This window comes from Neophocaena asiaeorientalis, unplaced genomic scaffold (assembly GCF_003031525.2).
Source record: "Neophocaena asiaeorientalis asiaeorientalis breed wild unplaced genomic scaffold, Neophocaena_asiaeorientalis_V1.1 scaffold184, whole genome shotgun sequence".
Taxonomy (NCBI): domain Eukaryota; kingdom Metazoa; phylum Chordata; class Mammalia; order Artiodactyla; family Phocoenidae; genus Neophocaena; species Neophocaena asiaeorientalis.
This window is the reverse complement of record NW_020185325.1, coordinates 4,713,230-4,725,594: the sequence shown is the minus strand read 5'-3', so window position 1 is coordinate 4,725,594 and position 12,365 is coordinate 4,713,230. Positions and strand designations below refer to the sequence as shown.

The 12,365-nt window shown below is 32.1% G+C and overlaps 1 protein-coding gene across 1 annotated transcript in view; it reads right to left on the bottom strand.

Annotated features, from left to right (window-relative positions):
- Positions 1–12,365, bottom strand: part of RASA1 (RAS p21 protein activator 1) — a 104,789-nt gene that overhangs the window by 33,837 nt on the left and 58,587 nt on the right. Inside the window, exons 6-9 of the mRNA XM_024734329.1 lie at positions 11,228–11,259; positions 6,846–6,898; positions 4,370–4,520; positions 421–499 (exon numbers count right to left, since the gene is read on the bottom strand). Coding sequence (XP_024590097.1) covers positions 421–499; positions 4,370–4,520; positions 6,846–6,898; positions 11,228–11,259 — 315 coding nt within the window. The remainder of the gene's footprint in view (positions 1–420; positions 500–4,369; positions 4,521–6,845; positions 6,899–11,227; positions 11,260–12,365) is intronic.

Genomic DNA, 12,365 nt, shown 5'->3' with positions numbered 1-12,365 from the left:
AACAAAGAAATAAAAAGTTTAAAGGCCTTTTGGCCCTACATCATCTTCTAGCTATCATTTTTTATTTATTTTCTTTTCTTACCAATCTCACCTAGATAAGCCTGGCTGTGATTTATCCTGGCTGTCTCCACTTTTGCCTCCAACAAACTCACTCCTTGACCCAGTGCAACTAGGCTTCTGTCCCCACCACTGCTTCTATTCTCAAAAAGCCACCAAGGGCTTCCTAATAATTATCTAGAACCAACATAAATAAAAACTAAGAGATTCGCTTACAAGTATTCACTTTCTGAAAGAATCTGAATAATCTGCAGTTTTAAATTTTATCCAATTTCAAATGCATGGATGTGTGCATAAACATATCACCAAAAATGCATTTTAAAATAAAATGCTAATTATTGTTCAAAGAAAAACAACACTGACCTGCATTGGTACAGGTTCCTTAAGATAATACCCTTCAACAATTTGTTCTTTTCGATAGTGATCTATGATGTCCCCAATGCTGTTAAAATAAAAATTACTAACATTGACATAATTTGTCTCATAAAAGTTGCAAATCTTAAAGATACACCAAACCTTGTTAGCAAGGATTCTCTATTTGCAAGTCTTTTCCAAAGCATATAACCAGAATACATTAACAGACTATATGATCATTACAGTCACATTACTTTAGAAAAACAAGAATGTTCCTAATATTGGTTTACAGATCAGAAATACTTGAGTCAGAGATTTCAATTTTCCATCAACGTACTCAAAGCACCACTATACGTGAGGAAATGATTAAAAGTCTTTTTTTTTTTTTTTAAAACAAAAGTATTTGAGAGACTGAGAAAGAAAAACCGACAGACAAATGGCATTTATTTTTAGCAAGTAGTGAATTCAGGTAAACTTCAAGAATTTTTATCATCAAAACATTTACATATTCTGCTTTTATATTAATCAGATGGAGTTAGGGCATGAGACATAAATAGCAGGTGAAAGCAGAAACAAATTAAAAAATAAAAAGAAGAAAGACAGAAAGACCAGGAGCTAACCTTATATGTAGAATTATCACTACAGTAGGAAGGGCCTATTGATGATTTTGATAAAACGTGCTATAAAATATTCTTAATATTTGGGAAATACTACAAATAAAACAAAACTGAAAGTAACATTATATAATGTATTTTAACACAAATTTTAACATGACATAATGAGTTTTTTAAATATAAAATGTTTCTCATAATCAGTTTGTCATTTTATTGTCCTGAATATGTAAATCCTAGAATTTTAAACTGTCCTTTAATACACTAGAGGAATTGGTATTTAACAACAGCTAGGCAACATTTCTCAAAAGAGATCTCATTAATTTACTCCTTGGTTTTTTTCATGTTCTTCCTACTGATCCAATACTTTGAATACACACACACATATATATTTATATATATAATTGGATATATATTTATCACTTGATTTTTTTTCACAGTTCTTCCTACTGAAAAAATAATTGGAACATATGTTGTCTTTTATCTTTGGAGATACATATACATATATACACACACATATATATCTCTGATAATAAAATATCTGCTATACTACAAAATTATTTTAAACTAAAGTATAATGTTAAAAAGCAAACAGAAGATTTGAAAGATTAATAAAAAAATTATGAATGAATATGAACTAAATACCAGATGTAGCATTTAACAGGAGGGGGTAGGGGAATGAGAAAAGTAAAAAGGTATTATCACAGAAGGACAAAGAAGGTTATACGTTTTTAAAGGAAAAATGTTAACACTAAAGAAAAACGAAAATCAGAAAGAATACATTTGAAGATACCTAGGTACCACAACAGAGATGACTGACTATGTGTTTCAAAGCAAAAGGCACCAAATCTGAGAAAATATCCAAGGTCTCTGGCTCTACAACTGTAAATGCAATCTATTCTGTGTAGCACCTCAATGTTATGATATAATTCTTGACCATGAGCTGAAAGAACAGAATACTACTGCACGGAGTACATACAGTTCAGACTGTCCAGGAGCAAATTTACAAGCATGTGGCAACCAATCAGATATATTTTTTACCAATGACCTGGACTTCCAAGAAGTTTTTTTTTTTTAATTACTCTTTAGTTCATAGTCTACCCAGATATGCCTAAGGAAACAGTCAAGAGAGACACAACAAACAAAAATTTCCTAGACATTCCATATTCTAGCCATGAAATCAGATTTACAACTCAGAAAATTAAAACATGCTAACTATAAATCTGTAAAATAACTGTGAGTTTCTAGAGATACTATATCCTGTACTTTCATTTTAATAATTTACTTTTTAATAAATACAACTCTCTCTCTTCTTGAACACTACATGTTAGTAATCTTAAACGTCTGACCAAAATCTTCCCTCTCCCTTCTTAATCACCATCTCAACTACTCTCTTCCCACTGATTCTCCTATGCATATTTGTACATCCTTGAACTTATCAGTCAGCTTACCATCTTTTCTAGAAGACCTGAGCACTAATAACGTAGGAACAGTATCTTTTTTCTTTACTATATATGCACAGATCTGTATAATACACTTCAAAAAGTAGACCACTCAATAAATGTTTACTGAATTATATTTGTTGTTAAATGCCTCTCCTACTTTTCTAAAATTTAAAATATAGGAATATTAAAGTTATGTCTCAACAATGTAGTTTCTAAATGAAACGGACATAACTGCTACTTCTCTTTGCCCGAAGACTAATGTAGAGTTAATGTGGAGACAGGTCAGCAGAATTTGGCTCTGTTACATAGATTTATTGGATAATCCAACTTTACACTTCCATATCTAAACAATAAGTGATCATCATAAAGGTGTATCTTCTTAGAAATTACTTCATTACTGACATTAATGCTGAAATGGAGTATGTATTTCCAAAACAATTATAAAAACTGCCATTTTCTAGGCATGAGGGTCACATAGTTCCAGCTTTCCTTTAAAAATGATTTTTTTAATATTAAAGCTAACAACAACAATACTCCTGAACTTTATAAGATGAACATATACAAGGGGAATAAACAGTCTAATTTGGGGGAATGACCACGGACACTACATTAACATATATTTGAAAAAAATTTAAATCATAACTTTGCAAGCAGACTAATAATTTGGAAAGAAATATACTTCAAATATGTATTTCTTCCTGTTTCATTCTGGTCTTTATCAACAAGAGACTACCTTTATATATTTTACAGGCTGCCTCCATTATGGAGGAAGAATTTTCATCTTTACAGAATGTGTACCATAAAGAAGTTTAAATCAAGCAAAACAAACTTCCACCAGAATTAATGTAAAATACTTTATCTTAAAAAAAACTCCATGCAAACATCAATTCAGTTAAGAATGTTTTCAATTTATTGTTTTATATATTCTATGCCCCTAGAAACCTGGACAATGGGAAAATTTAATTTACCTTCATAGAGAGCTCAAATTGCACCTAGCTAGATTTTCAGTGAGGATGTCTAGATCAGACTGTAATGCTAGAAGGGGTTCAAGCAGCTCATATATGAGGTGTGTGAAAGGGTCCAATCGTCTACATTCATCTTCCATTTGATGTCGTATCACTATCCACTGAATAACTGGCAAGCAACAGAACTTGTTTTAGGTTTTTTGCTCTGTTTTATTTTAAGGCATTAAACTAGGAAAATGCCAGCATTTTAGCTTACACTAGCCTCCAAAAGAGGAAAATCATGCTACTCCAGAGTTATCCAGAATGGGAAAACGTTTACACTCAGAAATAAAATGAAAGACTACTTTCTATTATGCAGAAAAAAACCCAGCTGACTATCATATGTTTTTTTCTATTAACTGGTTTTCCTAATCAAGTGAATGAAGTCCAACCTGAGTTTTGGGACAAGCAAAGAGTTTACCAAGAATTTTAAAGGTGAGAAGTAGGAACCAATAATTACAAATAATACCAACTTGAGAACAACCCAATTATTTTGGGGTAACATTATTAATAAGTCTCAGGTAAAAAGGTTCTTAAAGAGTGACCTATTAAAATGTCTCATTGATAAAAAACGGTAATATATTTTCTTTTTCTTAGATTAAATGTTCTGCTGTCCTACAGATAATGTATGGATTTAGCAAATTTGCTGCAAATAGCTTGTGCATAAATAATCAAAAAATTACATAATTTTGGAAGGAAATAAAAAGTTATTAATTTATATTCACATTTGACACTAGCTAAAGAATTCTTGGATATGACTACTACTAAATTATATTAAATGTCTTATAATTTTAAATATTACAAAGTCAGAAACTTTTATATAATTTTGATTCTGATATATTATCAAGATTTCAACTCTCCTTGCCAAAAGTAAAACTAAAAATTTCTCACAACTTACCTGTTATAATATCGACCTCCCATCATAAACTGATTGTTTGGTGTTGGACATATTTTAAATCGCTGAATATTTTCATTGGTCCGAAAATAAAGTGAATAGTCACCAGGAGTATTATCTGATGGCCTCACAAGAAAACTGCAGACTTGACCAACTATAAAAATTAAGCTGTTAGTTTTATTCCCTAATTATCAAATTAAAAAAGAAAAAGCGTTAAGTAGTACAATTACAAAATACATTCAAAAGTCAAAAACATATGTAAAATTTTCACCAGGAACTTTTGATTGTTTTGGTTTGTTTTTTTTTTTTTGGCTGCACTGCACGGCTTGCAGGATTTAGTTCCCCGACCAGGGACTGAACCTAGATTTCATTGCCAGGGCAATGAAAGGGCCGAGTCCTAACCACTGGACCACCAGAGAATTCCTGAAACTTTTTAAAAATAAAGATAATTTTAAGGCAATTTCTTTTTGTATTTTCTGGTTTATGAGGCACAACCATCCATGATGTTGCTTGTCTTTATTACATAAAAATACAGGGCAGAAATGTGCAGCACTGACTTCTGGTTAACAAGTCTACACCTGTCATAACTTGGAAAGAACACTCTAACCACAGATGGGGTTACTGGCTAAAACTACTATATTCTGTTTGCAAAAGAAAAGTCTAAAAAAGTTAAAGTGAATTTTACTTAAGAATACTCTGTACTTAAGTAATGCTTCTGATTAAACATTAAAAAGTCATAACTATAATAAAATAGTACCAAAAGCTTACAAAAGTAGATTCAAAACAACTGAAATATTTGTGTACCCAATCAAAATCAATACACATGCACTATATTTCATTTAACAGGCACGATCTTGAATAGTCATACAGAAGCAAATTATCATGTATTAAATATTTTCATATTAATTTTAGAGAAGTCTTTTTGACATCTGCAATTGGCAGTGACTTTTACCACTAAGATGCTTTTTTACCTTTTCTCTGTTTAAGTCCTAATAACAGAAAAGATCAGAACTTGATGGCTTTTAGGAAAGCACAATGAACACTTAGAATATCAGACATCATTTTTATGTAAATTACTAATAGTTCCAATCATCTATCCAAGGCTTTTACTACCAAGTAATTTCATGTTCAATACAAAAAATAGGAATTACTGCAAAACTGTGCATGCAAGTGCTTATGTGTATTTTTCCTGGGAGAAAATCATCAGACTCTTAAAAGAGCACATGACCAAAAGAAAATAAAAACTAACGTAAGGAAATTAAGTTTAGCTCTTTTTCAATTTACATGTCTAAAACAAGACTGAGTGCCTCAGGTATTCGGTGGTGCAAGTTCAAAATCATAAGTGTATATTCAAAATTCAGTAAATTCACTAAAATAAATATTTTGGTCCCACTTTGAAAGCAGGTACCATGTCATTTTGGTTGAGCATTTGGTCTCTGTTACTACCATATAGAATTACCATGTTCTTTAATGAATTTTTAACCTATATCCCCACAATAAAATTGAATACTTCCTAAAACTGCCATAAATCTTTCAAAAGAGCTAACTATTAATTACATTAAAGGCAATGCCTTATGGCTTGAACAGTAACTCAGATAAGATCTTTAAATGATCAGTGGTTTATTCATCATATACATTGAACTCTGGTCATTTTTAAAGAACTAAGATCTTCTAAATTACAGATTACTGCTTAAACTTCTCTCAAGTCCTTCTAAAGTATGGTTTCCTGAAGAGATATTTGGTAACTAAATTAATTCAGTCTTAAATTTGAGTTAGGATAAGTGATAATGAAATAGTTTTTGTTTTAAATAATAAACCCACAGTACAATTCAATTTTTATTTTGCATATCTCTGTAACCGCACAGTTTTAGGAAATGTTAAAATCAACATATTTTAAATAAGGCCCAATTTTAAAATTCTACAAGTATACAAAGATAAATGCAAGAACATTTGCTGCACCTGAACAGCAAGAAAATGAAAACAACATGATATTCCTCTATAAGAGACTGATAATAAATTATGGTATTTGTACAATGGAAAGCTTATGGTCATTAAAAAGAATAATGAAAATTTATATATGCAGATACGGAATGATTTCCCAAAATACATCTTAACATGAAAAAAGTGTGTTGTATGTTCCTGTGAGAGCATGTGGGGGGGTATGTGTAGCGGGGTAAGTAGGGGTGAGGAAGACAGACATGAAACTTCTGGAAAAAACACTCATCTGGCACTGCTTCTAAGGAAGAATACAGGGGCCTGGTGCAGAAGGAAAACGCACTGCACTGAATTTTATACTGCATGTTTTCAACTAAAGAACACCCAAAACCAAGAACACCAATTTCTCTATGCTGGGCAAGAAATTACAATATACATAAATATCAAGTGACTGCTAAAGGCAAAATACATGATAAATGGTTGGTTCACTTTTTTATTCTTTTTAAATAACAACATTAGAAAAGGAAAGTGAATATATAAATACCTGTCATTAGTAAATTATAAGCTTCTTGTTTGGAAATTTTCCCATGGAACCATCTTGAAAAAAGAATATATTAAATATGTAAATCAAAAGTCTTTTTTGCTGTTATACCATCAAAACTAAACAACTAACATAATAAGTTTAATTCAAGCTGACATAATGAAATAAATGCAATGCAATTGATCAAATGACCTCATTCCTTTTACATTTGTTACTACACTTTGTAAACATGCCTAAGTTCAATAAAATATAGAAAAATTAGGGACTATCTATTATGAACTACAATTTCCATGTTATTTACCAATACAAAAACAGCAATGATTTTAATTCTGATAATGACAAATTGTTAAGCTTACATCATAGCTAGCATTCTTTTTTCTTTTTATTAGGAGGGGGGAGTGGTGGAGGTAGAGCCCACCAGAACTGCCCAGAAAAAAAATTAGTGGATTAATTTTTCTCATACTTCTCTCAAAGTGAATTTCTCTATAAGTTCTCTCTTCAAATCAACATGGTTGATTCATACTTTACTGAGAGCCAGAAAATAAGACTGAATGATGAGAAATAATAGATACCAACATCAAGAACTGAAAGAAAAGAATGACTTAGTATTACTAATTCTATTTGAGCTAATGGCCTATCATATCAGATTGCTAGAATATTTAATATTCTGCATACTTAAAATAAGCCTTTAGTAATTATTATAAAAGGCATTATAGTCAAAATCTACTGCATATAATAACTAAAGTACTTAAATAATTTACCTTAAAATGATATATCTGGTTTAAAAAATTAATTACTAGTAATTACTTAAAATCTCTCATCTGAAGGACTATTATCTATCTTGCTGATTAAGACATGTTATATGTTAATACCAAGCTGACAACTCCAGATTACCTCTCTACCACTTTGCCATATATTCTTAGGGTCTATAATTATTTTAATTGTGGCTTAAAGAACCAGTTGGAAAGTAAAAATACTACAAGACTAAAATATATAAATGCCCTAAAATCCAAAGTTACAGGTTTAGAGGCTGTTCATACTGTTTTAAATTATCCATATTATTACTGGTCAGAGTATAAAATATAACTGAATTTTTACCTTTTCACATGAATAAAATGTTAAACTTTTACTTTCTCTCTTTAACTTTATTCCAACCCTTAACTCACTAATTCAGATTTCCTGAGGCTCACAAAGCTAATTATGAATAATTTAAAACAAGTATACAATAACTGGAGCAGTCCAGGCTGCCTTAAAAGGCAGTAAAGTTCCATACTGCATTCAAACACAGCTGAAATGACCATTTACTACAAATGCTAAAACAACATTTCTATATTCTAGTAGATAGTTGATCAGATGACCTCAAAGGCCCATTCTATATTTCTCTATAGCTAGAATAAAGGAGAAAGGGGGAATCTGAAAGGGGGAGGGGGCAAAAAATAGCGTTTAGAGAACAAATTGGCAATACTGTTTTCTGAAAGGATTGGATCTGAGTTTCCTCATTCAGGCATTTATTACCACATGTAAAATGAGTATATTTCAAGCACATGGTTTGTACCAATAATAGAAAAATGAGACTGTGACCTTAGGAAGTCCCCATTCTAGTAAGAAAAAGGAACATAAATACTGTATAACTATAAAAAGAATGTAGAAAATATAACAAAGCGCAGTGATAGGTACATGCTGAGGGCATTTTTAGAATAACAGAGAAGGGCACCAATTCTGTAGGGTGTATAAGGGGGAAGATAACAGAAGACTTCTTGGGAAGAGTGATAAATGGGTTAAGTCTCTAAGTCAGAATAGGCACTAACCAAACACAATGGAGGGGAATTCTGGCCTAGGAAGTAGCTTGAGCGAAGGAGAAAACCAGTACTGAGCATTTGAAGATCTACAAGCCGGAGAGTAGAATATAAAACTGGAAATGACAAGAGATAGAGCTTATAAAGGACACAAGACCTGGATCAGATCTGTTCAGACTCTGCTAAGGTAAAGAGAATCAGGCAAGAATTTTACGTGAGAAAGTAATACAGTCAGACACATGTTTTAAGTAGATTATTCTAGCTGTTAGAAGAAAGGATTTGATGAGACTAAAGTGTCAAGCAAGACCAACTTAGAGGTTTTCGCTACATCAAAGTCCTGGTACGAGATGAAAAGGGCCTGAACTAGAATATGGTTGCTTAAGACTGAGAAGAAGGCACACATTCAAGACATATTTTAGAAGATAAAAACAGCAGGACTTGGTACTTGTGTCATGGAAATATGGAGCTGAAAAGGAACACAGCTAAAGTTATACCATCTATTTAGTCTCAAAAGGCACTCGGGGATGTTACTGAGGATGCTTCACTGCCAGTCAACACCTTAAGAAATCAGAGGGAGCTGACAAATACATAAAATAAACCAACAATGCAAATTTAGCGTATGCCAAATACCAAATAAGTTGAAAACTATAAAGTTCAGAATATGGAATGATCACAAATGTATTAAATTTTAAAAAAAGATTTCCCAGTGAAACTGGGATTTATATTTTATAAGAAAACTGGATATAGCTTTAAATGTTTATTGGTATTTGACCTCTCGTTTTTTTCTTTTCTTTTTAAAAAGAATTTATGGTATTATTTTAAATAGGGATAAAAATATAGATTTCTTGCTTCTCTTGAAAATCAGGAGGCTTTCATAACACTAGACTCACACACTTTCACACATCAGTTAGACGGGTCACCTCACTGCCGGCAAACACTGTCTAGTTTTTGACTTCCTGCAGTCTTCTGTGATACAAACAGTAAATGTTAGTTTCCATTTACTACCACACTTGCAGTGTTATTTTCTTACAGTAGCCAAACATTTCCATGTTCCTTGATTGCTATCAAAGTGGGAAAATAAGAAAGATCAAGATTATTGTAATTTGAGAAAAATGGGAATATATACACCTGACCCAGTTCATTTGCTTACATTATCTGTATGCCTCCTCCAAACATTAATTAGAATTTGCAACTCCTCACATAGGTAGTGAGAAGACTTCAAACTAGTACTATCAACAAAGTACAGTCTCACTGATGAAGCCTACTTTGCAGCTACACAGAACAATAAGGAAAATGAACTCAGAAAATCTCATATGTTCCACTTAAGAAAGGGTGGGAACTAAATTAGATGACTGAAAGTGGAGTATTCAGTTTGTTTTCATGTTCTAATGGTTAGAATTCAGAATAAGCAAACCCTCGAGAGGCAAGCCTTAAATTCCATCCATAATTGCCGACAGGAAGGAAAGAAAAAATATTCCACTGAAAACATTAGATGAACAGTTTATTAAAATAATATGAGTAAAACAGAATTTGGATTAAGAGTTAAGCCCTTTAGATATGGGGAGGGGGAAGGGTAAACTGGGACGACGTGAGAGAGTAGCATTGACATATATACACTACCAAATGTAAAATAGATAGCTAGTGGAAGCAGCTGCATAGCACAGGGAGATCAGCTCGGTGCTTTGTGACCACCTAGAGGGGTGGGATAGGGAGGGTGGGAGGGAGATGCAAGAGGGAGGGGATATGGGGATATATGTATACATATAGCTGATTCGCTTTGTTATACAGCAGAAACTAACACACCATTGTAAAGCAATTATACTCCAATAAAGATGTTAAAAAAAAAAAGAAAAAAAATTTTTTTTAAGTTAAGCCTTTTAAAAGAAAACATATATACAAATAAATATCAAGAGGGATGAGAAGGACACTAAAAATATCTTCAAGGACATTAATAAAATTAGAGCAAAGCTGAAACACCATGTGGAGTGATCTCCCATAAAAGCAACTAATAACTTCTGGAATATAAGAGAAAAATGTAGCAAATAGTAGGAATATAAAATAAGAATGTGGCAAGTAGTAGGTGTAGTAATACCTGGTCTTTGAATTAGTCCTTATACTTAAAATCAGCCTGAAAAAATTATGAAAATAAAGTCCTTGCAGAATCTTATTAATATGGTAAAGAACCATAATTTGGGGGAAAAGCTCTCTGACTTTAAAAAAACAAAACAAAAACGGAACCATAAAGTACATAAAAGATAATGGCAATAAAAACAAGAAACACTATGAATAAATCAATAAGAAAACCAAAAAAAATGTGAGGAATTATGACATTCATAATGTTATTAATGTACTGTTTATCAAAAAGTCTTTAGTTTGGTGATACAAGAGTTATATGTAGGTATAAGCCACCTTCATTATCACTAGGTCCTTAAGAAAATAGTTAGAAATCAACTTAAGCCAAATAAAAAAAAATGTTTAAGTCAGCTCAAGAAGTATCAATTTTCTTTTAAAATATTTTTAGATCAAAGTTTTCCAATTAGTAAGTTTACAATATATTTTTTTCCCCTTTAATAGTTAACACAGACTTACATTTTGCCTTCATGTGGATCTTCTTCCCGGCCCTAAAGGGAAAAACATTAAGACAGTTTTTATGTAATTATTAATATATTTTTATTAAAATTAATAAAATCTTATCTTCAAACATATCTACACCCTGACCTTCATATTTATTTATGTATATACAAGAAAAGGTGCTTCTATTCATGAAAGGTCTTTCCAAAACTCTCCCCCTTAGTCCTCTTCTCTTTTTGTTGTGATTACTCTAATCCAGGCCCTTCTCCTCTCTTTTCTTAAACTATTAACAGCCAACTAGTATAATTATCTCTGTGCCCCATCCCACCCCACCACTCCAATCTGGATTCATCAGTTTCAACTGCAACTTTGCCCTGCATTAAGAAACACCAAACCACACCAAACAAAAATAAACGAATTTTAAAAACCAGACCTTTAGTACCTCTCTACTGCCCACAAGCTCCTCAGTTTACAACCAGAATCCTTTACCAAATGACTCAAGTCTACGTTTCCTGTCTCATACTACCATTTCTCTTTAGGTATCTAGACCATGGTCACTCATAAACTACTTCTTTGCTAATCTACATTTTCCCACCACTGTAGCTTGCTCTTTTTTACTTAGAATGTCCTTTCCACTCACTACTTCCTACCTGTTAGTTAAAACCTAAACCATCTAGGTAGGATCTATCTCAAACACTACCTCCTCAGTAAGACACTGAGTCCCTAAAACATAAACATGAACTTTTACTCTGAATAGAAAAGACATCCTTCTTTTTCATCTTTTGAACTTTACCCTACTCTATTTGATATTGCCATTATTTAAGATATACTAGGTGATACTCATTCCATTATCGTGGCTATAAGCATCTTAAGACCTGAGCCATTTTTTTGTTAACACTGACTACCACAACCACTAGCACAACGCATGGCACATAATTTTCACTGAATATCTGTTGAATTGTAGTCCTAGTACCCAGCACAGTACCTGGCATCAAGTTTCCATTGAATAACGAAGGAAAGGGTAGAAAAATGAACTAAGTACACATGGATTTACTTCTCTAAATTTGGTCCTCACTCAAATATCAAATATCTAACCAAATTAAAATCAAACACTTGCTAAATGCCTTCTATATTACAAAATGCTAAAAACAAATTA